At 38.0% G+C, this 27,874-nt stretch overlaps 2 protein-coding genes across 9 annotated transcripts in view; both read left to right on the top strand.

The window, feature by feature from the left end:
- LOC126779896 (catenin alpha) overlaps positions 1-27,874 on the top strand; it is a 400,158-nt gene that overhangs the window by 287,081 nt on the left and 85,203 nt on the right. The window lies entirely within an intron of this gene.
- On the top strand, positions 165-24,727 carry LOC126779923 (zinc finger protein 37-like). 8 transcript variants are annotated; one of them, XM_050504112.1, is made up of 18 exons: positions 165-569; positions 4,167-4,311; positions 6,636-6,740; positions 8,446-8,565; positions 9,618-9,731; positions 10,265-10,315; positions 12,429-12,590; positions 16,030-16,118; positions 16,795-16,879; positions 17,787-17,864; positions 18,722-18,813; positions 19,528-19,642; positions 19,997-20,113; positions 20,829-20,967; positions 21,627-21,824; positions 22,107-22,235; positions 22,548-22,863; positions 22,948-24,727. In XM_050504112.1, the coding sequence occupies exons 2-18, from the start codon at positions 4,185-4,187 to the stop codon at positions 23,023-23,025; spliced, it is 2,115 nt and encodes a 704-aa protein (XP_050360069.1). In that variant the 5' UTR covers positions 165-569; positions 4,167-4,184; the 3' UTR covers positions 23,026-24,727. The 8 variants fall into 8 exon arrangements, with proteins under 8 accessions (XP_050360069.1, XP_050360071.1, XP_050360074.1 ...); XM_050504114.1 differs by having other exon boundaries at positions 10,268-10,315; XM_050504113.1 differs by lacking the exon at positions 165-569 and adding an exon at positions 841-864.

A 27,874-nucleotide genomic window follows, 5' to 3' on the forward strand; every position in this document is an offset into this window, starting at 1 on the left:
ATAATGTCATAAGACTCAAAATTAAATAGATTGTCATCAGTGTATTACGCTGTTATTGTGTGACTTAGTTTGATTAAAAAGTTACAATATAATTTAGCGGTGTAATACAATATGTTGCCATAACAAAAATAATTTTGTCTTTTTCTCTCTTCTCATAGGCAGTAGCATCACCTTCTTGCTAAAGCAATGGACGTTGAGTCAGTTTATAGGTTTTACGAATTTTGTTTATATCTACGATAATCGCGCACGTAAACTTTTGTAACCACTTTCAAAATCAATATCATAGCTCAATAATGTAGTGCGTGCATTTATAAATGATAGAAATCGTGTGCTTAACGTGTACACTATTGCCTTAACTTTTCACCATTTTCGAGTTTTAACAATTGATTGAACCAAAGCACTGTTGTATTTTCAAACGTTTTTTATTGTTTTTAAATATCGTTTACGTTGTTTTAATTAAGTTTAAGTGACATTATAAGTGTGTGGTGGTCGTTTTTGTGCAAGTTTTACACTATTAGAGCGGTGTATTTTCTTTTATAATATAGTACTCAAAATGGTCTCTAGTTCTGGTAAGTTAATGACATTTTTTTACAGCTTTCCAAGTTATGATAAGCGATGTAATTACAAACTACGTTACGAATAACCATACGTTAATATTTATACAAATTGATGTGGAATTTTATGAATGTATAATGTTAAAATGTACTCCATAAGTACTAACTATGCACTCTGAAAATTTTTCAAGTTTTTCAATTACTTCCAAGACCCTAAATATGCTGTAACGGAACTTCTAAGAGGCACAATATGATGAAAACGAAATATGATATTTGATACTGATTTAAAGTGTCTGACCTGGAATATTAGGTATTTTATACACTAAAAAATAATCATAATTAAATTGTAAATTATTCCTTTAGTACAATCTGATACCATTATGTTTTCACTATAAATTACTTATTTATTAATGACTTTGTCTCAAATTTTTTCTAATATTGTATTTATTTAACTTTATTCAATGTAAACAAATAAAATCTATCAACACAGTAAAAGTACCTTTATAATAATCTACCAAAATAATTAGAATATTTTAATAACTGTAACTTTAGTTGATATAAACGTATACTTGATTGCTCATTGTTAAATTCTTCCTCTGTACTCTGATTTCTTTAAAAAGTACAAAGGTTTTGCTGGACAACTGTTATATCTTTATTTTAGCAATAAGTTTTTATGTAAATTACTGTCACAACGAGAATAACTTGCTTTAAAAGAAAGGGCAGCAAAATAAATGGACCATCTATATTATTTATCTATATTTCATTATATCGTTCGGTATATTTTTCTTTTAAAACCTAGTGATGTTAGACCATCCCGTGCTAATATTGGTACAGATGCCTCTAAAAGTCTTTATATTGAAATAAAAATTGATTCTCATACAAAAATGTCCATAAATTATGAATGAATGAATGAAACTTTTCTTGTATGCGCACAGTGCATAAATATTCTGTTCTTAAATATTTAGTAGAAAAAAACATTCATGGACAATATTTTTTTTTTTACAAATAGGATGATGGGCAAATAGGCCACCTGATGCTGAATGGTCAACACCACCCATAGACATTATGATGTTGTCCCTTGTGCATGTAGCTACACTGGCTCCCTGAACCTGTAAACTAGAACATAACAATACTAAATATTGCCGTTTGGTCGTATAATATATGATAAGTGGGCAGTACCTACCCAGGCTTGCACAAAGTCCTACCACCAAATTCATGTATGAAAGTTTGTACATGGTAAAAGTTGGTACCCCTAAAAGTTGATGCACATACCATGTTCATAATTATTAATACTTATATACAAATGGGCAACCTAACTTAAAAACAACACAAAAAATAATTTAGATTTCAGATTGGGATTTGTCCAAATTTGAACTTAGCAGTTTGGATGTAACAAGAAAAATTGAAAGGTTGAAAATTATAATAATCAGTAATAATTTTTGTTAATAAATTTTAGAATTTTATTAGAATTGCTTACAAATTTGAAGCAGTTTGTTAGTGCTCAAGTAACAGCCTATGTATGTCATACTGCTGATAAGGCCTCGTCTCCCTTTGAGGAGAAGATTTGGAGCCTTTTCCACTATGCTGCTCCATTACGGTACGGTGTGTACACATGTTTCATCAAAATGTTTACGGTTATTTTCTCAAAAGATTACATTTAAATCACTTACAGAGAAAATTACAAAACAATTAGCAGAAAAATTAAATCGAATAGGTGTACATAGTCATACGATGAATGTCACAATAACCTATAAATATCAGTATAGTGCAAACAAGTATGGATATTTTAACAATGTTTCATAAACATGTATGAGATGAATTATAAAGAAACAACACATATTAAGCACATGAAAATCAGTGGTGCTTGTCTGGGCTTGCATTCACAATAATCAATAATTTTACTGGTGGTAGGGCTTTGTGCAAGCTCGTCTGGGTAGGTACCACCCACTCATCAGATATTCTACCGCAAAACAGCAATACTTGATATTGTTGTGTTCCGGTTTGAAGGGTGAGTGAGCCAGTGTAATTACAGGCACAAGGGACATAAAATCTTAGTTCCCAAGGTTGGTGGCGCATTGGCTATAAGCGATGGTTGACATTTCTTAGAATGCCAATGTCTAAGGGCGTTTGGTGACCACTTACCATCAGGTGGCCCATATGCTCGTCCACCTTCCTATTCTATAAAAAAAAAAAAAAAATCGGTTAAGATTCACATGTTCTAGGCACTGTGATCTCTCGGACATATGTATACATATATCTATTAAAACAAATAGAAAAATTTGTACTCATAAAATTGTTTGTCCCAGACTATCAATACACACCCAAAACAACTGATGCTGAACCAAGAAAGCTGAAATGTGAAACAGGTTTATTTTATAACACACGCAACTGCTAAGATCTTACATAAATTAAAATTTCTGATATAACTGGCGACCCAGGCATTGCAATGTTTACGACCCATCTACTGTACATTGATGGAATAAAGCCAGAAACAGTCAAGTGACCTTTTATACAAATTGCTAGATAAATAACAATAATACTATTATAAGATATTAAAGCAAATATATATACTTTAGTATATATAATTTTACTTGGTTTTGTGCAAGCTTGTCTGAGTAACACCAACTTAATGTATATTCTACCGCTAAACAGTAATGCTTATTATTGTTGCATTTCGGTTTGAAGGATGAGTGAGTCAGCTCATTGATGAAGTTAGGAATGGTTAATATTTCTTATAGTGCCAATGTTTATGCCCTATCTCGGTTTTATTGGTAACACAGAGTAATTACATACAACCAGCTCAGGGGACATTGCTTCTTTTACCGAAGATTGGCTATGAGTTCTTGCTTGCAATAAGACAATCTTTATTTACCATTTTTGTTCTCCTTTTTTGTACTACTCTTATGTCATACGTATTTACATGTTTTGCAATGAAGTGTTAATAAATAAATAAAATTACTTAGTCAGAGACTGAATTGTCAATTTAAGAAGTAATTTCTTTTTTCTATAAGTGCATTGTCTGGACTGAAGTCTGGACGAATAAGTTTATTCTATATAATATAGTTAAACTTTTTAAATTGATAGTAACTAAATAAAAATAACTTACACTGTCCATGGGATTTAAATTATGTATGTTATGCCTGCAATTACACTGGCTCACTGACTTCTCTTACTGGTCATAAGATGTCGGCAATATAATATTATTTTTCTACTCTTACGAATGGCGATTTACAATGAATTGTCAAATATTATTAGTATACAATATAATTGCCTTTTATCAAATTAAAATAAATAAGATCTTCTAGATAAACTACGAAAAATAAATTAACAGTTGTTGTTCAAATGTTTAAAGCGTCGTAAAAAAGTATTACTTCGTTGTTGTTCCCGCCAATTTTTATATCATATCGACGACACAGATAATAAATATTTTATTAACTATTATTTTTTAAATATTTAGTAATCGCGTTATTTGTGATAAAATCAAATTTTGACATTTGTTTTTTTAATCAATTTTTTTTTATGTTTTTTGGGAAGGACGCTAGTTTGAGATTAAATTTTTTTCTTTGTTAGAACAGTCGCAAAGACTTGATTGTTGTATTATTATATTTCCAGCATAAACAACACCGAACCATGGCATTGTGCGAGGGCCAACTTGATTCTGTATTGCAAATAAACGGTAACGAGACCGCTGATAAACCGAATACCCAGGACAAGAAGAGGATGGAGCCAAATGGAGATATCTATGGATTGGACAAAGGTATGTTATAGCGCGTTTTTTTTTCTAGTTCATAATCGATGGTTGCGATTGCTAATCCGGGTAGTACCGCTAATTTTTTTTTATGTATTAAGAGAAGTTAGTTTTTGCTCAGTAGGACGTTTATGAGTCGTTACAATTTTAATTTAATCAGATCTAGTGAAAATATTATGTTTAAACCTGGTATGGGAAATAAATACCTTATTGTAAGAAAATATTTGCAGAGTAAAATCTAGATCGAACTAAAGACGGTAAAGATTTAACATAAGCCCAAAATATTCGTTAAAAAATAATAGCAAGTTACGTACAATTAACTACATTATTTGGTTCACTATGGTAACATCCTGTGAATGTCCCACTGCTGGGCTAACTCCTCCTCTCCCTTTTTGAGGAGAAGGTTTGGAGCTTATTCCACCACGCTGCTCTAATGCGGGTCGGTGGAATACACATGTGGCAGTATTTCAGTGAAATTAGACACATGCAGGTTTCCTCACGATGTTTTCATTCGCCGTAAAGCACGAGATGAATTATGACTACAAATTAAGCACATGAAAATTCAGTGGCGCTTGCCCGGATTTGAACCCATGATCATCGGCTATGATTCACGTGTTCTTACCACTATGTCATCTCGGCTTATTTTTTGATTCACTAGCTATCCAAAAACGTATAGTTGTTTACATGAAACTTAAGTTTTTTTTTATTTTAATTTATAGTTCGTTGTAGTTTATTACTTGAATTGATTTTACGAATAATGATAGCAAATATTTTCGCGATTGAGAATAGATAATCTAATCGTGTTTTCCAAAAATAAATTTAATAATAATGATTACCATCGGACCTAAGCCGAGCCAAATTGGCGCGTTTCAGGAAATTAAAAAAAAATCGTACCAAACCGCTCTTTTAAAAAAAAAATCAATGAAACTAAAATCAGCGGGAGGCTGTCGGTATCTGCTCATGTCAAGACCGCTAAAGCATCCGATACACAGATGAATGTATTTCAACCGTTATGCTTAAAAGTTCAAAGTTATCTAATTCTGTCGCGAAGCCTTAAAAACACAAAAGTCGTACTTTGCATAACATTAAACAGGACATTTTACGTAAAAAATTAAAAAGTATAAACTATATACATATATTCTGTAATACTTCGTAAATGTTTAAAGTCGGTGTCAATGTGATCAATTTCGTAATGTAACTTTATTTATTAATTAATAAGCAAATGTGATTATAATTGAGTATTTATATATTTACTTTACTAATATTTAAATATTTATATATTTTTTACTGGTGGTAGGGCTTTGTGCAAGCTCGTCTGGGTAGGTACCACCCACTCATCAGATATTTTTTTTTTTTTTTTTATAGAATAGGAAGGCGGACGAGCATATGGGCCACCTGATGGTAAGTGGTCACCAAACGTCCTTAGACATTGGCATTGTAAGAAATGTCAACCATCGCTTACATAGCCAATGCGCCACCAACCTTGGGAACTAAGATTTTATGTCCCTTGTGCCTGTAATTACACTGGCTCACTCATCCTTCAAACCGGAACACAACAATAACAAGTACTGCTGTTTTGCGGTAGAATATCTGATGAGTGGGTGGTACCTACCCAGACGAGCTTGCACAAAGCTCTACCACCAGGAAATTCTACCGAAAATATATTCTACCGCAAAACAGCAATACTTGATATTGTTGTGTTCCGGTTTGAAGGGTGAGTGAGCCAGTGTAATTACAGGCACAAGGGACATAAAATCTTAGTTCCCAAGGTTGGTGGCGCATTGGATATGTAAGCGATGGTTGACATTTCTTACAATGCCAATGTCTAAGAGCGTTGGTGACCACTTACCATCAGGTGGCCCATGTGCTCGGCCGCCTTCCTATTCTATAAAAAAAAAAAAAAAATTATGTAATTGAGTATGTTTCGTTGCTCTAGATATGCAAATTTTGGATCGGAACATTAAAAAAAAGTTATTGGACTGTCTAGTGCAGTCCAAAGTTTGAAAGATCGGAATTGGAAAGCACTTGAATTCACTTGCACTTACTTGGTGGTAGGGCTTTGTGCAAGCCCACCTGGGTCGGTACCGTCCACTCATTAGATATACCGCCACACAGCGATACTTAGTATGGTTGAGTTCCGGCTTGAAAGGGGAATAAGCCAGTGTAATAATAGGTAAAAGGGATATAAAATCTTAGTTCCCAAGGCTGGTGGCGTATTGACGATGTAAGGGATGTTTAATATTTATTTAAATGTTAATGTCTATGTGCGGTGGTGACCACTAAACGTGTCTAGTAGGATTATTAATATATATATATATATATTTTATTTACAGTACCACCCCTACCGTTGAGCGTCGACTACCGTTCGCCGCTGTCTCACTTTGTACCGCCCGCCGTCGAGTTGTACGCGTCGAGACACAAGCCGGAGCTGAATGTTGGTAAGTACATAATAATATATATGAATGTAGAAATTTTTCATTATTTGCTCATTATTTTGTAGATTTTAATTTTGTTTTTTTAGTTTATTTTCTGGGAATCCCCGCAACATTTTTGATTTTATGTGTATAACTTATTCCAATCGCAGATGTACAGTTCTCGATCAATATATCTCTTATATATAACACAACACTGTCACACTTAACTACTTATATACACTTTAATTTTACTTAACAAAATTCCGATAACAACTACGTCGACATTTATGATGCCATATTTTACGAATCCATAATGCACACCACAGATTATACAAGACCTCGACAATCGCGACGATCTCGCGTTAATTCAAGATCATTGTTGTTTATTTGCCTTTTCTCCTGTGATTGGTACAAGCTCCTCTATGAAAGGATTTTTGAAAATTTCAAATTGTAGGCGTGCCATTAATGATGGGATTAACTTTGTCTGAATATTACCCGCTGAGCTGAGCCGAGATGGCCCAGTGGTAAGAACGCGTGAATCTTAACCGATGATCGTCGGTTCAAACCCGGGCAAGCACCACTGAATTTTCATGTGCTTGATTTGTGTTTATAATTCATCTCGTGCTTTACGGTGAAGGTAAACATCGTGAGGAAACCTGCATGTGTCTAATTTCACTGAAATTCTGCCACATGTGTAATTCCACAAACCCGCATTCGAGCAGCGTGGTGGAATAAGCTCCAAACCTTCTCCTCGAAAAGTGGAGAGGAGGCCTTTAGCCCAGCGGTGGGACTTTCACAGGCTGTTACAGATGAATATTACCAGTACGTAGTCGGGACGGGTTTTTTATTATACGAGCTGTTGGTGATGGTAGTGCGTGCGGAATGCGTAGTGTGTGAAAGTTATGGGATAGTATGAAAAATGTAACCATTTATTTATCTATATTATATATAATAATAATATCCTGGGACATTTTTCACACACGGCCATCTGATGCCAAATTAAGCTTGTACAGAGCTCGTACTATGGAAACCGGACAACAGATTTACTACATATACTATTTTTCTTTTGTAAATACATATTTATATAGATAATTAAACCCAGACTCGGGACTAACGGACATGTTCATGCGCACAAATATCTGTGCTGGGTGGGAATCGAACCCACAACCTTCGGCGTGAAAGGCAAGCATCCACCAACCACGCCAACCGGCTCGTCAAATATATATTGATTTTGATAAAATTTTCTGATGATGGTGAAATCACATCGTGAAAAATCTACTTGCGGTAGAAAAGAACAGCAAATTGAATGTGATCACCGTAGATGCATCACCAAATATGGAAACTGAGATTTCGCTGATGGTTGAATGCCTGGATTCAGCCAAGAGAGTTTTGCACAAAGACCAAAGCACGTCTGGGTAGGCACTACCCACTCGTCAAATATTTTACCGCCAAATGGTAATGCTATTATTGCTGTCTTCCGATTTGAAGGGTGTGTCACAGTAACTACAGGCACAAGAGATGTGACTTGGTTGGTGGTTGGACCAAGGTTGGTCGCGTATTGGCTATGTTGAACACTTACTATAAGCCGGCCCAAAGCCGATTTATATGTTGGAAAATGCGTTTTTTGGCGACCCAAACTAAGTCTTATAATTTTTATTTATATTTTTTATATGATTTCGCTTCTTATTATAATTTTTGCATGCTCTTTAGTTGTATTTCATTTCACTAGCCCCAGTCACGAATGATACACCGCCGCCAATGAAGAGGAAACGTGGGAGGCCGAGGATCGACAAAACGAGTCCCGAATATTTGGCCAACTTGGCTGCGAGGAAACAGGCCAGGGAGATGGGTATGTTGTCCTTGGGCTCGGGTTCTCTGTGCCGGTTTCGATTTTTATTACTCTGCCTACTCGGCAGGGAAACCTGCCAGGGGAAATGGGTGTGTTTCGATATTTTTGAGACTGGGTCTTTGGGATATGTTCGTAGGTTTAGAAATGTATGTGTGATTAAAAAATGGTACGAAATTTTATTATTATTTATTTCGTAAAGTAAATTTAACATTGTTTTCAAAATGCTTTACTCGATTAGGTTGTTATTGAGAGCTTTTAAATCGTAATTTTATAATATGTTCAGGTATGATGCTTAAAAAGTGACTTGAATTTCTACCCGGTTCTTCTCGTTCAATTATAGGCGGTAGGGCTTTGTGCAAGCTCGTCTGGGTAGGTACCACCCACTCATCAGATATTCTACCGCAAAACGGCAGTACTTGGTATTGTTGTGTTCCGGTTTGAAGGGTGAGTGAACTAGTGTAATTACAAGCACAAGGGACATAACATCTTAGTTCCCAAGGTTGGTGGCGCATTGGTGATGTAAGCGATGGTTAACATTTCTTACAAGGCCAATGTCTAAGGGCGTTTGGTGACCACTTACCATCAGGTGGCCCATACGCTCGTCCGCCTTCCTATTCTATTAAAAAAAAAATCATTTTAGTTTATCAATTCATAATATCAGTGTCTCGATGTTAGATATTTTAGAGGCTAACTATATGGCCGCAGATCTCGACGTGCTGGGTTCAGTTCCAGGGTCGGACCAGTGAAAGTTTATTGGGTTTTTCTGACGAGAAAATCCCAGTAACCCGATTCGAAGTTGGGTACAACCCCGTGTCTCGGAAAGCACGTAAAGCGATCGGTCTGATCTGTTTAATTTGTGTTTATAATTCATCGTGCTTGACGACGAAGGAAAATATCGTGAGGAAACCTGCATGTCTAATTTCACTGAAATTTTGCCACATGTGTTTTCACTAATTCGCATTGGTAATCCAAATCCTCTAAGGGGGATAAGACTTTAACCCAGCAGTAAGACATTCACAGGCTGTTACTCTAATTTTCGTTTACACTTGCAGCGGCTGTGATGAACAATAGACCGGACTCGGGAGGTGAGAAACGCAAGCGTGGAAGACCTCGCGTCGACAAGACCAGCCCCGAGTACTTGGCGAGGAAGCGTGCACGAGAGATTGGTACGTTTCTGAAGCCCGCTATTGGGCCAACGTGTGTATTTACTGTCGTTTCGTGATATTATAACTCAATCAATTCTTGCAATGTATATGGATAGACAAGCCGTGATGGTTCAGTGGGTAGAACAGCTCGGGTAGCTGTTTCATTTCGGGTTCAGTGGTGAAGGAAAATGTTGCGAGGAAACCTGTATGTGTTGAATGAAGATCTGTCTCATTGGAGCAGCTGGGTTACTCGGTGGTAGGGATTTGTCAAGCCCGCCTGGGTAGGTACCACCCACCCAACAGACAGCCAAACAGCAATACTTTGGGTGAGTGAGCCAGTGTAACTACAGGCACAAAACACCTAAGTTCACAAGTTTGGTACACTATCCTACAGCGACAGTATCTCTGATCGGCGGTGACCATTTGTCAAGTATTTAATATATAGAAAAAAAAAATTCAATCCTTATCGGAGAGAGGCTCTATCCCAGCAGTGGGACAGTTACATGCTACCATTTATCTAGTATAAATGTCTAATCCAATCCCCTTGTTCCCAGAAGCAATGGACAAGAAAGCGAAGAAGGAATACAGAAGGCGAGCCACGGGTGGTAAGTGACCTACCACCACTTGATCACGATGTATATAATGTACAGAATAACCAGATATATTTATTTCAAGAACGGGGAAAGGGGTCGGATGTTATTAACGGTAGTTTGAGTTCAATTTATTGACACAAATGTAATCGGAATAAATTGAATTTTAAATATTTATAGGGTCCCATTATATTATATTTATATGTATTTGATTATATATATATATATACCATGTACATGGTAAGTTTATCTTAAGTTATTTTTTTTTTATAAAAAAACTTAAGTGTTCCAAGAGTAACAGATTCGACCCCGACCCCTAGGGCGATAGTCATCCCCACTCTCTTAATACTCTGTACGCTTAATTGCAGGGGTAAATAGGAATGTTAATAATACCCTGAAAAAGGGGTAATTTTGTTTTTTTTTTAATAATACTGTTTGTTTTGTATTTCATACTGATTTTATATTTAGTTGGTCTTTATAAGCCATACTCAACTTTTTCTTTATAAATGCCACAAACACGTGTTACCCCATGGTGTCGCTGGCCGCAAACAAAAAATTTTGAAATAATGATTTCTTAAATTTCGGGATTGTTACAAATCGAATTAAAAAAACATTGAACGGATTTATCTCGTATATATTTTTTTTTCAATGTCCGGGGCCATAAGCAGTTGCTTAATTCAAATTATTTGTGTGTTAATAAAAACTTTTGATATTTAAAATAATTGAAAATGAAGTAACGTCAAGTGGGCGAACTACAAAAGCCCGGCGGGACACGTTAAGTATAGCTTCTCTAGAGTAATGTCAGATGATATGTTTTTATGTAAATCAGCTGTTCGCGTTATAAGAGGAGTTAGTGAGATTAGTGACATTATTTGTGAGCCGGTTGGCGTGGTTGGTAGATACTTGCCTTTTCACGCCGAAGGTTGTGGGTTCGATTCCCACCCAGGACAGACATTTGTGTGCATGAACATGTCTGTTTGTTCTGAGTCTGGATGTAATTATCTATATAAGTATGTATTTACAAAAGAAAAGTAGTATATGTAGTAAATCAGTTGTCTGGTTTCCATAGCACAAGCTTTGTACAAGCTTAGTTTGGGATCAAATGGCCGTGTGTGAAAAATGTCCCAGGATATTATTATTATTATATTATTATTTGTAATGAGAAATATAAAATATTTAATTAATAATGATGTTTTGACAAGTGTCTTTTTTTTACAAAAATGGCGTCATATTTCTTTAATTTAAAATACATTTTACGCTGTACTCATTAAGTTTATTCTCTCGTTACCAATGGTTTATTATTGCGCAACTTTTAAGCGATGTGCTTTTTAAAAATTGATAATAATTTTAACTGTTTAACAGTTTTCTAGTCGAGTATAGTTTTATTGGGCTTTTTTTTTTTTAATAAATGACCACAGATCGATGGTTTTCTGTCAGGTTGTACAGATATTACGCTTTTGTTTAAAAATATATTGTTTTTTTTTTATTTATATCAAGATTAAGTGTGAATTAATCGTTTATCAAATTGTACTAGGTGTTTTGTACCGTTCGCATAACATTTTATTATATTTTTTTTAAATTGATTTTTGCTGTTGGCATTACTGGCCTTGGCCTAGAAGTTTTGACTCACAGCTGAGAAAAAGGGTATAGGAGTAGGAATTTAATAATATTTTTTTAAAGAAGACGCTTATATACATATATATATGAATTGCAATTTTTCAATATTGAATTAAATATAAAGCCACCAGACGATAAAACGATTTTATTTATTGATGTGTAAACATTTACCGCTCGTTACACGGTAAATAATTGAGAGTACGAGCGTGATGACGTCAGCGTGAGATTCGTCATTGTGAGCGCGTTAATGTGTGCGTGAGGTCAACACACGTGTTCACGTGTTCACACATCAATGAAAACCTCGTGAGGTTTTCTCACATTTTTATTATAAATATAACAACATATGTGTCGTAATATTTATTGAAAGAAATGCAATGGTCGTAGTGATCGTCATGGTGGCGGGTTATTTGAACTGTAGCGGACCTTGAAGAGATGGTCGAGTTATTACAATTACTATACTTTGTTATATATATATATGTATGAGATTGAATTTCTATTTTTACATGGCTAGCGAAAATCGTGAAATCATCAACGGTTATGACGTCACGCGTTAAAACGGTACCAGCGAATAAAATGCAAAATATTAGAAAGACGACGCAAAAGATAGCCGTAAGGAAGGCGGGTGATAAAAAGATTATTATAAGAAGAAATATTAAATTTATAAAACGGAAAGGTAAAGGACTGCATGCAATGCGATCGTCGCCTATTTTTTTTTTTTTTTTTTTTTTTGTTGTCGGTACTTTTATATCGTCTGCATGGTAGTTACTATATTGAATTGTTACCTATTGGTTGGACGTGTGCTATGTTAGTTATATATATATATATATATATATATATATATATAATATATAAGTGTAAAGGAATACCGCAAAACAGCAGTACTTGGTATTATATTGGTTTTGCTGTGTTTCGGTTTGAAGGGTGAGTGAGCCAGTGTAATCACAGGCAAAAGGAATATAAAATCTTAGTTCCCAAGGTTAGTGGCGTATTGGCTATGTAAGCGATGGTTGACATTTCTTACAATGCCAATGTCTACGGGCGTTTGGTGACCACTTAAGATCATATGGCCCATATGGCTCGTCCGCCGTTCTTATCTATAAAAAAACCCGTCTAGATTGGTACCACTCACCAGATATTCTACCGAAAAACAGCAATGATTCGTATTAATGTGTTCCGGTTTGAAGGGTGAGTGCGCCAGTGTAACTACAGGCACAAGGGACATAACATCTTAGTTCCCAAGGCTTGTGACGCATTGATTGTAAGCCTAACGCCTATAGGCGGTGACTTAGACTCAGATGGCCCATTTGTCAGTCTGCCTACCTATATATAAATATTACTTTATTAAACTATGAAATTCTGTTAGTGTTAGATGTATTACGACATATTTAACGCGCGAAAAAATATGTGTGATTAGTGTTGCCACCTTTTTTTTTAAGCAATTCCTTTTCTAAGGTAAAAAATAAAGCGATAGACAATTTAGGTTACTTTTTTTGCCTTCTAGTATTTATTGTTTCTCCTAGAAACTTCTGACAAATACATTTTGTTATTTTTACTAACGTTTAAACGTGCTTCGCTGCGTTACACGCAAATAATATTTACTACTTAACTTACTAATCGTGAGAATAATAAAACTATTTCTATCGGTAACTAGTATGACGTTTCTTGTTGTTAGTTCTACACTTGCAAACTAGATGGAAGCACATGAAAATTCAGAGGTGCTTGCCTTTGAACCTACGATCATCGGTTAAGATTCACGCGTTCTAACCACTTGGCCATTTCGGCTTGCTAAAGAGCTAGGTTTTTCGTACAGCTAGCTCTTTATTATGTATTAAATAAAACAGTCGGATGATTAAAAAAAATACAAGTTTTCTCGCAAGCATTAATTAAAATATAAAATTAATTATATAATTAAGGTGAACCATCGGATTATGAGATTTAGGGAATAGAGGATGCACCTGCGTATCTCCTGCGTAGGCTCATCTCTCTTGAGATTTGCCGCCGTGGCCGAAATCGGTCTATAGGACAATATTATTAGAGGTGTTCTATAATGATTGATGACGCACGGCTTCCGTGCACTGAGGTTTCGTAGGTAACGAGGGCGTGTCTATAATAACGAGTGTGAGCGTAGAACCACTTCTGACATAGTATACGTCCATTCAATATATTATATACTAATCTTATATGTTTAGTTCTTAGATCAATATGGCCGTCGTTCATTGCCATAAAATTAAAATAAATTGTCAAATAAAAACATTTGCCTGAATATTCGTAGAAGTATTTAGAATTCGATGCCTCGTCAAGCATGTGTAGTGTAGGTAGTTTTTTTTTTAATTTAAATTGGTTTTCTATTTTATATTTATAGTCTATGATGTTTGTTTATAATCTGTGGTTGTTACTTTCGTAATAGAAATTGCATTATTTAAGGCTTATCAGCCTTTGGGGCGTGTCAGGTGTCATTTTATGAAATGGAAATTCAGTGTTGCTAGCCCCGGTTTGAATCTGCTATCATTCGCGCGTTCTTAACACTGAGCCATCGCACTTATCTGTAAGAAGAGGGTTATTTTGGTTTTGGTAACTCGCAAATAGCTATGTTGACTTTAAAAAAGCGGTTATTTCTTTGCAATATTATTTCTTTGTATAAACTTAAAATTGTGTACAACAAAGATACGTCCGTGAACTTTAATTTGTTGTAACTTTTGATAAGCTCAACCGATTTTGTTGAAGCAACAGTACAACAGTACGGTAACAGGCTGTTAATGTCCCACAGCTGGGCTAAGGCATCCTCTCCCTTTTGAGGAGGTTTGGAGCATATTCCACCACGCTGCCCCCATGCGGGTTCGTAGAATACACATGTGGCGGAATTTCAATGAAATTAGACACATGCAGGTTTCCTTCATCGTCAAGCAGGAGATGAATTATAATCACAAATTAAGCACATGAAAATTCAATGGTGCTTGCCCGGGTTTATTTCTTTAAATAAAGACTGAAGGGTAACGTGGAATACTCTTCATAATTATATGCATTTGTAATTTTAAGCCGTTTTGCAGTTAATCCCGGAAAAATAGAAAAACAAGCGGACAAAAAAATATATTGATTTCTTATGAACTTAAAGCCAATTCGTAATCACGAACGGACAAATCGATTTTATATATATGTATAGATTTTTATTGTAGTTATTAATGTTTGTAACTTAGACTTGTAATTGTGATTTTTCTATTATATATCTTTTTTTTTTGTTATGTTAAGCTTATATAGTAAATGGATTATTTACTTAATATTTCCATACTTGAGACATTTAACTTAAAACGCTACTCGGTATATATTTTACAGTAACAGTCTGTGAATGTCCCACTGCTGGGCTAAGGCCTCCGCTCCCTTTTCGAGGAGAAGGTTTGGAGCTTATTCCACCGCGCTGCTCAAAAGCGGGTTGGTGGAATACACATGTGGCAGAATTTCAGCGAAATTCGACACGTGCAGGTTTCCTCACGATGTTTTCCTTCACCGTCAAGCACGAGATGAATTATAATAACAAATTAAGCACGTGAAAATTCATTGGTGATTGTTCGGGTTTGAACCCACGATCATCGGTTAAGATTCACGCGTTCTTACCATTGGGCCATCACGGTATATATTTTACATGTCAATTAATAAATATATAATAATAATAAAATTGTCTTTACTTTACTTATCACACCAAAAGGTGATACTTGGAATTCTCGTGTGACGCTTTGAAATGTGAGTGAGCCAGTTTAACAGGTGCTAGTCTAGAGAACCTATATTAAAATATATCAACCTTGGGTACTAAGATGTTATGTCCCTTGTGCCTGTAATTACACTGGCTCACTCATCCTTCACCGAGATGAATAAATATGTCTATTACAGACAGTTTAAACCTCTTCCTTACGATCCATACGTTTAGTTAAAAACTAAATTACATTACATTACAATTAAAATAAGATAATTGAAAAGAATTATATACTAAGAAGCGTTTTTAGTAATCGTTAAATGACTTTCAGTGTGGTGGATGTATGGATGCTTTGTCTCCTTCTTTCGAATGTCGAATCGATGACGATAGAGAGAGATAGAGTATTATGTTGTGTGTTTGTGTTTAGATTCGGCCGCTTCGTCGTCAGCCGGCGAAACGACGCCGCGTATGAAGAGGAAGTACACGAAGCGGACGCCGAATGCGAGCAAAGACTCGGTGAGGGTTTATACTATACTAGCTAATTGTCCAGGCTTCGCACGGGTAGATGAAAAGAAAAATGTATTTTGCTTTTGCGTAAAATTCGTTCTTAGCGAGCGTCTACGTCGGGGAAGTAACTGTGACATTTCAAGTCGATCGGCGGATAGTTTAGGAGATCTCGTGATGAGCGGTATTTCGCTTGTGTATATAGATCTCTCGACTGCCTTGCTTGTCTAGTGGCTAGATACAATGCCGCAGATCTTGATTTTCTGGTTTCAACCCCCCCAATAAAAAGTTAATTCGGTTTTTTCTGTTGAAAATTCATCAGCAGCATGGAGTGTCGCAGATTGTGAGTACACTCCCGAATTTGTCGTCCTTTGTTTGCGCACATACTTGTGCGCTATGATATCTCCTGCGCAGTTGGCTAACCTCTCTTGAGATTTGCCGCCGTGGCCGAAATCGGTCAGGATAAATAAATGCAAGCCTTTATAGTAATTCAAATAACGACATCGATCTGTCAACTTTCATTTGAATAGTACGGTTAGCAAAAAAAGTATCTCACATTGAATATTTAATTGTACGTTTAATATTTCTCACCCTCCTACTATTTATGGGCAGTGACCAACAGGCCTGTTCGCAAGTCTGCCTATCTATTAGAAATAAAAAACACAAATAATGGTTTCCTTTGTTCCAGACGCCGAATTCTGATCGCGTGAAAGGAAAGAGAGGGAGACCGAGGAAGACTGATCAGCCTTCTTCCAAGCAGCCGGACCAGCCCAGTGAGAATATATCATGTACTAGTTTTAACCCGCGGCTTCGCCTACGTTTTGCGGGGGGGGGGGGGGGGGGATGTGTAAATTTCATCAAATTCGGTTCAGTGGTTTAGCCGTGAAAGCGTGACAAACAGACAAGAGTTACTTTCGCATTTACAATATTTGCATCGGGAATTGGGGGCCATGAATTTGTGTCGTCACTCATAGGGGGGTATTTGCCTTAGTCACCACGCGCATATTTTATTAGTCGCATGCGGGTTGGTGATCGCAGTGGCTGGAAATCTTTCACTAATAGCGCTGCTGCCCGCTATTAGGATTTGCATTTTCGGATTCTAGCATTTGTGTGGTTATACCGCCACGATTTCGGTCGCCAGAGCCTCGTTCGTTGCTTAGCGGGATGTACCACGAGCAGGTGTGGTTGACGGTAAGGAGTCTAGGTTGTTTTCGACCTTACATCCCAATAGATAATTCTAGAAGTTCTCCTTACGAGACACACAGAATTTTCTTGCAAATATCTCAAACGATTGATGCAATGTCGTGTTATTGTTGGTAACTTAATTGTAAACATATAAATTGCCCTCTTCAGTGGAAACGCAACTTGATACAATGATTAGCAGTCCGTTTCCATAAACATTTATAAAAGTGACAGACCCGTTAATTTCCTTCTTGAGTTATAAGAAAACTTATCCTTTCAAGTTTAAGCTATTTTCATATCGGTAGCTTAGGCTGTGTATTGATAGACAGTCAGAATAAATGGGTTTTATAATCTGTGTAATAACAAAATAGTCCATTAGATTTTATTATAAAAATTGGCAAATATGGCGATATCTTGTCCATGAATAATTGTTTTTTAAAACTGTGTTATGGCTTGTGTGGTAATTATCGTTTACGAGATGATTATTTCCTTCGTCAGAGATCCGCGTCAGGAGCAACCTGATGCCGACGAACGCGGAGCCGATCACGCTGGACAGCGATGATGAACCTGATTTGGGTAAAACTTTTATTATTTACTATGCCATCTTTGAGGAAAATATACATTCTAATGTTTAAATAAATTTATAATGTAGTACGTAAGTAACAGCTCGTATATCACCCACTGCTGGGCAAAAGTCCAATAATTTTGGGGAGAATGTTTGGAGCGTGTCACACCACACCGCTTCGCAGCGGATTGGTGGTTACTCTCGCGTGACGGTATCTTCCGAGTCGGTTTCAACGATTAGTATGTATTGTTATGTACGTCACAAGTTCTAGAAAAATCTTCGATGTTCGCGTTTACATTTATATATTGACAAGCGACAGTCAATACTTTTTTTATTTAAATTTAAGGCGGTGTATGAAATAAAACGAGTTTTGATGCTGAAGTAGCCTTTAATTTTTTTTTCTGAATGAGTGTATGCTGTTGGCCCTATTGGCCTTTACGGGCATTGGGGCGAGTACTAGACTCCGCTTTGAATTTCGAGCCATATCGGGTTCTTCATGACGTCCATCCTGAGGGTGTCTCCTACGCACCTCGGCTCGGGACGTAGTCGGTGGGGTGGGAAGCGCTTCTGCAACAAGCACCATACTATGTCACGACCGGTTTCGTGACGTCACTAGTCGGGGACCTCGTTTTCGCCGGCGGAAACAGAGTGACACTTTAGAATAATCACTTCCACACTATATATACTGAGTAGCAAATCTAGACAGCGCGGTTCAGGAATGAGACAGAATCGATCAACGCCATCTATCGCTATCGAGTAGTATTATACAATAAGTTTTTTACTTTATATACATTAATGGTGTTTAACAGGCAAATAGAAGTGACGTTTTTTTGTTTTTGTTTTGTAATTATAATTTAGGTTTTTTCAGGATCACCCAGTCAAGCTTCCGATTCGCTCAGTTTGGACGAGAACCTTCGAGCTCTGAGACATATACATGAAAAATACGCGAATATCGATAAGGTACAAAAGTTTTCATTTATGGCGTTTTAGAAAGAATGTCGCAGTCATGATCGGTGGAGCTACGAGACCGTCTGTGTGGGTACCACCTTTATTCCATCACCACTGAACATCGATACTAAGTATTTATGTGTGGATCGATGGATGAGTGAGTTAGTATATTTAATGCTGTTCTGACCGATTTCTGTCCCGGCGGCCATTTTAAGAGTTATTATTCGAACTTCTCGTTTCTTATTATCTTGATGGACGGCAATCTGGTTGGAGTGGTCCTATGTGTTGTCTGAAGTATAAGGCGAGACTATAAGGCGAATGGGCTTTTTCTGTCGAGAAACCCAGAATGAGAACATTCCTTCAATTGAGGCGTGAAGAGGCATCTTGTTGGCCGGCAAAGCGTAGACGACTAGTGCAGGTCATTCTTCGCGACTGTACTGGCCGTCGTCGCGCTTGGTAGAGTCCAAGCCACTACCACTTCACTACACTATAACTACCACTCACCATCAAGTGGAGTAGAGTTATTTGGCTTTACGAAATCTATAAAAACAAACCCGTGCCTCTAAAAGCCCTCCCTGGATTGCCGTTCCATCGGATCATGAGAGAGCACAAACGCTTCTAGCAGCGTAATATCTCCTGGCTAACCGATGTCTCGTTTCAGAGACCAGCCGCCATGACCGTGTTTCGGTCACGATGGCATTATGTGTATGTCAATTCGTTCCACAGGACGATTTATACGAAGCACATATGCTTGCTGCGAACTTTAAGAAACCACCAATGGACCAAGTCCAGCGGCTGGCGAGGGATGAGGACGAGGTGCTTTCCATACGGAGCTCTGAAGGTATGCCAACTTCCCAATAGGTAAAGCCCCCCCACCTGGAATCAGGTACGTAAAATATGTGTACTGTGACGTTTCTTCTCGAACACTACCAGAACCGAGATGAGCGATTGGGTAGTTAATCTTCATCTCTATATAGTTTCATCTCGTACCCGGCGATGAAGGACAGCGTCGTCAGGAAACCTGCATGTTTCGGATGAGATACAGTCACGTGCGCCAACCTCGCTTCGGAGTACCGTGGTCTAATAAATCTGCTCGAAATGAGATTTGAAGGTCGAGCCCAGCAGTGGGACTTACGGGCTGTTAACATTTAACTTTCACTACTGGGTGATGTATAGATGTGTGTTATGATCGCAGGTTGTCAGTCCGTTAAGGAATTGGACATGAGAGTCGAAAAATTGGACGACAGTTCGAACAGCGAATCCGGTAGCAGCAGTTCCGCTTCGTCGGTCGATGGAGACGCGAAAGATGCAGGTATGGATCTTTTTTTTTTTTTTTATAGAATAGGAAGGTGGACGAGCATATGGGCCACCTGATGGTAAGTGGTCACCAAACGCCCTTAGACATTGGCATTCTAAGAAATGTCAACCATCGCTTATAGCCAATGCGCCACCAACCTTGGGAACTAAGATTTTATGTCCCTTGTGCCTGTAATTACACTGGCTCACTCACCCTTCAAACCGGAACACAACAATATCAAGTATTGCTGTTTTGCGGTAGAATATCTGATGATCTACCTTTATTTATTTATTTTATACTTTACTGTACACTATTAAGAAAAAAAAATACAAAACATGGATGGATACAAACTAAATATTAGTTAAGCCGAGATGGCTCAGTGGTAAGAGTGCGTGAATCTTAACCGATGGTCGTGATCATGATGATTGTTCAAACCCGGGTCACTGAATTTTCATGTGCTTAATTTGTGATTATAATTCATCTCGTGCTTTACGGTTAAGGAAAACATCGTGAGGAAACCTGCATGTGTCTAATTTCGCTGAAATTCTGCCACATGTGCATTCCACCAACCCGCCCAGCCCAGTTGGACATTTACAGGCTGTTACTGAATCCAAAACATTGTCCAGTGGCATTGTAACCAAGAGGCTGGCACTTTTACCACTCTGAAAAGCTAGACTCGAGTCTTTGGGCTGAGCGCCAGCTGCTTTAATTTATTTATCTTAACCCTTAGGTAGTTCCAGTTCATCATCATCATCATCGTCATCGGACAGTTCGAGCTCATCGGACAGTTCTGACAGTGACAGCGACGATGAGGAGAAACCGGATGATGAGAACAGCCAGCAATCGGTGAATAATCTAGAAGATGACAGGTGAGATAGTTCATCAATGGTGTTTGTAATATATTAGAATAGAATTGCACCGAGTGAAGCGCTAACAGAGTGGTGACGCCAACTCGACCACCTAAGAGGTGACTAAAAGAAACGTGAGACCAATTACTTTTTTTTTATGGAATAGCACGGCGGACGAGCATATGGTACCTAACCTACCTGATGGTAAGTGATCACCAAACGCCCTTAGACATTGGCATTGTAAGAAATGTCAACTATCGCTTTCATAGCCAGCCAATGCGCCACCAACCTTGGGGACTAAGATTTTATGTCCCTTGTGTCTGTAATTTACTTTCGCGAGTTGCGTCCTCATACGAGGATTGCTGTCCATACAGGCAGTCTCCTTGGTGTCAAAATTACCGTGAGTAGAAGTTACGTCGCCTGGAGAACCTGATTGTTTTAAAGGATTCGCTCCCCTATACCTAGGGCAAATCTGCACGTGCTAAAATGGAGTAGGTTGGTTATGGGGCGAGTGTATCATGTACCAGGAGATTATGCACAGTGAGAAGGTCTTACTGAACGCGGATGACGGTGGTGACCACTTAACATCTGGTGGGCCATTTGTCCGCCTATTTATACCATAAAAAACTACGAGGAGTGCCATATTTTTTAGTTTATAAAGAGCGCCTTTAATTTTTCAGATCGTTCGGAGCATGGTCCTACAGTCTCCAATCCGGCACGAATACCGATTCCGGTTCAGATTCCGATCCTGAACGTTCCGGTCCGGTCGAACCGATTCCGGCTCAGGACGATATAAGCGAATCGGAAAACGAATCGGCGGACAAAAGCTTCCAATGTCATTTGTGCAGGAAATGGTATTCGACTCGGGTTACCCTCAAGTAAGTGCTCACATTTTCATCGTTATGCCGCTTGGGACTTTATAATTCGCAAAAGGAAACATGCATATATAAATTATAGGATAACACGGTGTTGTTTCCAAATAAAAAAAAAAATTATACCGAGAACGTGTCATGCTAACAGTACTTGTGTGTGCGTGACGTCACAATGTTTTATGTATTTCTCTCTCTGCGATTGCTGTTTTCGCCAGTGTGCGTGTGATACGTCATAATATTACATTTGCCGTCACAGAAGACGTGGTTTACATGTTTCTTTTTTAATAGAATACACAGACGCGTGCATCAGAACAAGGGCGGTGGTAATTCCCGTTCTCGTACGAGGTCCTCGGACAGATATGAGTGTGACTGCTGCAACGAGACGTTCAATCGTCGGGAGAAACTCTGGGAGCACAAGTGAGTTATAAATATGTTCGGTCTACTCGAAAGACCATGTCGCTGGAAAGATCATTGCTTAGGAACGAGAATATAGTATAATCAAAACATGAGGGTGTTTTGTAAAGATTTATACTGTTAAAAGTTCTTCTAACGTCTTTCGAATGGATCTCGAGTAAGGTCTACTGGTATGTTTATTAAGACGTGGGAAAAATTTTTTTGTTAAATGTGGCGAGGTCTCCTGACATTATTTAAAAAATGAAATCCTCCTAGAACCCTAACTATCTATCGAGGAGACCGCCGCGGATTTGATATTAAAACGGTACGTTTCAGGGCGGAGGTGCACCGGGGCTCGATGACGGTCCGCTGCGAGGTGTGCCGCAAGTGCTTCGAGGACGACAGCGAGCTGGCGGCGCACGACCGCACGCACACGGCGGACGAGCGCGCCGGCCGCTGCGCCGACTGCGGCGCCGCCTTCGCGCGCTTCGAGCAGCTGCGGCGCCACCGCGCCTCCGCGCACGCGCACGCGCACCCGCCGCGCCTGCCGCACGCCTGCCAGCAGTGCGGCAAGCGCTTCAGCCACGCGCACTCGCTCACGCGCCACATGCACAACCACGCCAAGCAGCTCTACCGCTGCGTCGTCTGCAAGGTCAGGCCGGACCCGGCGCCGTCCCCCTGTCGCCCCCCCGGTCCCCCTGTTGCCTCAGACGATGACTGACCGTTCTGTTTGCAGGCCTCCTTCGCTCGCGCGGACCAGCTCGCCCAGCACCTGAACAGCCACCTCGCGAACTACAAGCGTCTGAAACAATAATGCTCGCTTGGCGTCTTGGCGCCGCGTTTAAAACGATCGTTTATCAGCCGCGACACTAGCGACGGAAGAGTTAGCGAGACCGCCAGGCGGTCGGCTTGGATCGGCATCGCGTGGGGTCTGACCTTCGGGTACGAGTAACTTTGCGGTTGTGCACGCACACAACACACACACAAGGCCCCGTGTTACGGCTGAACTGACAGTGCTACGATAAGTGTGAAATGTTAACTGCTGATAACTGTGAAACGTAAAGTGGGCTCTTCCGCTACTTTAACGTAGCGTGACGTAGCGTAACGTAGCGTAACGTAGCGTAGCGTAGCGTCTGCCTTTCTATTTATAGAATAATATAAAAAAAATTTAACAAATTCATGTTTTTTCATACTTTTGTTGACAATTTGTACAGACTGTAGATAAAAGTAATTTAACCCAAAGTCGAATAATAAGCGGACGGTAGTTGAATAGATTTATATATGAACATATGTATACATACTATATATATATAATAGAATGTGGGTGTTTATGTATAACATACATATATGCACGCATGCTTATAACCGATACGGTTTCAAATTTAAGTAATACTAAGTGATATTTTTATGAAATTGATGAATTCCACTGATTCGAACCCGGGATCTCCGAGGTCGCGTTCTGTTATCGCGACCGATCCGCGTGGGTGTATTTTCACTAATTCTTGTCGCTGTGTATTTATTGAAAATGATAAATAATTGTTAGCACTACATGTACGATAGAACCGTCTGCGGATTACGTCATGTCACGTCACGTCACGTCACGTCACGTCACGTCACGTCACGTCTTAATGTATTCGGAGGGGACGACGGGGAGTGACGTAATCCGTGGAAGGTCACACTTGTGTAAAATATGTATGTAATAGGTGAATAAGTGTATTTCCGCGATCACAGAATTCGTAAATAATTGTAAGGCGCACGCGCAGAGAGTGAGATGCCCTTGGACGTGTGCGAGCGAGACGGACGATTGGTGACTGGTTTTCCTTTCGAGAAATTATCGTGTTGCCGTCTCACTCTACTGACCGGCTTTCGTCTGTTCTCTACGTGTGTGTCGGAGGCGAATAGATTCACCACCGGTAGCGCGACGGTGACTCCGTTGGGCTACCGTGCTAGTATATTTAATCAGAATCGTGTTAGAATCGAGTAAGATTCTTATTTCAGAGTTATATTATTGTATTACCGAACGGTTTTAATATACATGTAGTAATATCGGGAGTGCGGTCGGCAGTCTGTGTGTCCGCCCCGTGTGTGACGTCAAGTCACGCAATGCGATGACGTCGCTGCTGACGTCACTGAAGCCTCGCGCTCGGATTATTATTTTTTTTTTTATAGATTTAACGCCTTCGAAACGTTTTCAATGAGAGTTTGCTGTATATATAAATAGTCAATTATGTATTTGAATTTAGAATGTTAATTTTTGAAGTTTTTATTATTTTTTTAAGTTTAAAAATGAATTCGAATGTCTCTCTTTGTGATTCGAACGGGCAGTTGTCTCGCTCTAGCTAGCTAATAAAATAGCTTCGATACGAGACAGACATACATTATGTATAAGCGAAGGTCTGGCGCGGCGTTCGAAGCGATCTCCATCTCCGGACAATCGACGGGGGAAGTGCAAGATACGTTACACAGACATACACACAATTTAATTATATTATATTAATATAGAGTTTTATTTAGAATGACTTTTATTTCACCCGCGCGTCCATCTCGTGTACCGCTCGTAGAAGTTTCTCGAATCGTCAGATTTAGTTATATTAACAAGTCAGTCGCTTGTGTGGAACTGGCTTAATATTATGTATAAAGTTTTCCGCGTGCATCAGAATGACTGTTCAAAGTGACAGATCAGCTTTAAAATACTATCAGCATTTAGTACATATTTCGTACCTTTGATTAAATATTTGATACCTAAATCAATCATTAAAAAAAAAATAAATAATGGACGGTTATTCTGACGTCAAGATGACCGCCCATTTATAATTTCCGCATAAAGGCACCGTATTGCACCTGTTGCAGTTCTCTTTACCTTTGACATGTATTATGCATTATTATTCATGTGTATATGTATATATGTGTGTGTGTATGTGTATACATATACATTATATATATGTGTATACAGGGTTACAGGGTAATATGTCACGATCCTTTTAAAGGGTTATAGTTCAGGACAATAGCTATCAAATGACCCCCAAAATGCTTATGCAAAAGTGTATCGTTTTCGAGTAATTAATTTTTTAATATTTTTTTTATTTAAAGGATGTTTAAGATTCTAAAATTCAATAAAAAAAAAATCAACGTATTTTCCCTATTTTTTTTGTATTTCTTGCTAGGGTACATCCTAGTTAATAATAACCAGTTATAAAACAAAAACAATCTTCAAGCATTTTTAAATTACAGATCCAAAACTGTACAACTTTTCGATTTTTAATTTTGATTCTTTAAGTTACTCGCAATTTTTTTGTAAAAATCACTATGGCTCTTATCGTGCGGATCATTTTAAAAACATCTGCGTTTCCTTAGCTATCCATCGGTACATAAAAAGTACAGTAACAATCATAAACTCAGGAGAAAATTAGATAACAAAGAGACCAGGTAGGAAATTCTAAGAAATGCTATTGTTAAGAAATTAAATCTGGATCAAAGACAAAAGGACCTCAATGCAAAGTAGTTAAAGATTATTTTTAATAGGGGTAATAGGTAAAAAAGGAGAGATAAACCAGAGCTGTCATTGCAATTTTGAATTTAAATCAAAAACAAAATACTTAATCTTTTTAGTTACTCCATACTTTCGAAATTACACTGTTTATTATTCATAATTCGTGTTTATTATTCATAATGAGATCTCCTATTTCGTATACAAATACGCATTCTTTTTCTTAATTCACTTTTTACTACAACACTACTCAAGCTATGTCGAATAGAATTTGCAGCATTCATTATTCTTGTTTTGAGTTCTTCAATTGTTTGTACTGGTGAAACATCATAAACCAGGCTTTTCATATGCCCCCAGACATAATAGTCCATCGGAGTCAAATCTGGACTTCTCGCTGGCCATGGGATTGGTCCTCCTCTGCCAATCCATCTATTACGATAATTGCTGTCTAGCCACTGTCTTACGGACATTCGAAAGTGTGCGGGGCAACGATCATGCTGGAATATCATTCTCTGCCTAAGTTTCAGCGAAACATTTTCGAGTAACTCATGCAGGATTTCTCTAAGCAAGCTTTCATAACTTTCACCATTTAAGTTATCAGGTAGGAAATGTGGCCCAATAAGATTATCATTGATAATCCCCATCCAGACGTTTACCGAGAAACGTCTTTGGGAACCGCTTAATCGCTTTTTGTGAGGGTTTCCCTGTTCTTTTTGAGACCAATATCGAATATTGTGGTAGTTAGTAATACCATCTTTGTCAAACTTTGACTCGTCTGTCCATAAAATTTTTCTCAAAAAATTGGGATTTTCTGCATCACAGTGTAGCATAAATCGGCAAAAATCTAAACGTCTTGCAGGATCTCCTTCTTCAATCACGTGTACGGGTGTGTAATGATAGGGATACAATCCAGCCGCGTGGACAGTAAACCAGACTCTCCATTGAGATACGCCCAGTCGGTTTGCCACAATATTGGTGGAAACTGTAGGGTCCTCTCGAAAATGACGAATAATTACATCTTCTTCATCTGGAGAACGGACACGAGGGCGTCCGGAATCAGATTGTCTCCTTTGCACGCGACCAGTTTCTCTAATTCGACGATACACACCAATAAAGACACTATGGTCAGGTGTCCGGCGATCCGGAAATCGACGATTATACTCACGACGAGCAGCTGCGGCGTCACCGTTACAATATCCATAGCAAAATAAGATGTCAGCGTATTCCTCATTAGAGTACGGACGACGAGAAGAATTTTGTTCTGCAGCCATAATAGTCCTTTTTACGCGCCAAGTTATCATAAACACAAATCACAAATTCCTTTTAGCTAGCCGAGTCACGAAGTTGTAAGAAACAGAGTCCAGTAAACGATGCGGTTTTTTTCAAAAATTTAAGAGATCAATATTCACTAAAGCGCGTCCACACTATACGAGCAGTGCAAGTACAGTGAGTATTATGTACCCCGACAAGGTTTTATTACTCTTATTCCTAAAAGAAATGAGATAAAAGGAAATTAGAAAAAATGACGGTAAATTCAAAGGAATTGATAATAGTATTCCACAAACAGCTCTGGTTTATCTCTCCTTTTTTACCTATTACCCCTATTAAAAATAATCTTTAACTACTTTGCATTGAGGTCCTTTTGTCTTTGATCCAGATTTAATTTCTTAACAATAGCATTTCTTAGAATTTCCTACCTGGTCTCTTTGTTATCTAATTTTCTCCTGAGTTTATGATTGTTACTGTACTTTTTATGTACCGATGGATAGCTAAGGAAACGCAGATGTTTTTAAAATGATCCGCACGATAAGAGCCATAGTGATTTTTACAAAAAAATTGCGAGTAACTTAAAGAATCAAAATTAAAAATCGAAAAGTTGTACAGTTTTGGATCTGTAATTTAAAAATGCTTGAAGATTGTTTTTGTTTTATAACTGGTTATTATTGACTAGGATGTACCCTAGCAAGAAATACAAAAAAAAAATAGGGAAAATACGTTGATTTTTTTTTATTGAATTTTAGAATCTTAAACATCCTTTAAATAAAAAAAATATTAAAAAATTAATAACTCGAAAACGATACACTTTTGCATAAGCATTTTGGGGGTCATTTGATAGCTATTGTCCTGAACTATAACCCTTTAAAAGGATCGTGACATATTACCCTATAACCCTGTA

Source organism: Nymphalis io, chromosome 30, assembly GCF_905147045.1.
Source record: "Nymphalis io chromosome 30, ilAglIoxx1.1, whole genome shotgun sequence".
Taxonomy (NCBI): Eukaryota; Metazoa; Arthropoda; class Insecta; order Lepidoptera; family Nymphalidae; genus Nymphalis; species Nymphalis io.

Coding starts and splice junctions, on each gene's coding strand:
- LOC126779923 (XM_050504112.1), top strand. CDS start 4,185: ATGGCATTGTGCGAGGGCCAACTTGATTCTGTATTGCAAATAAACGGT. Junction 10,316..12,428: donor CAGAAGGCGAGCCACGGGTG/GTAAGTGACCTA, acceptor TTACATGGCTAG/CGAAAATCGTGAAATCATCA. Junction 19,643..19,996: donor TTCCATACGGAGCTCTGAAG/GTATGCCAACTT, acceptor TTATGATCGCAG/GTTGTCAGTCCGTTAAGGAA.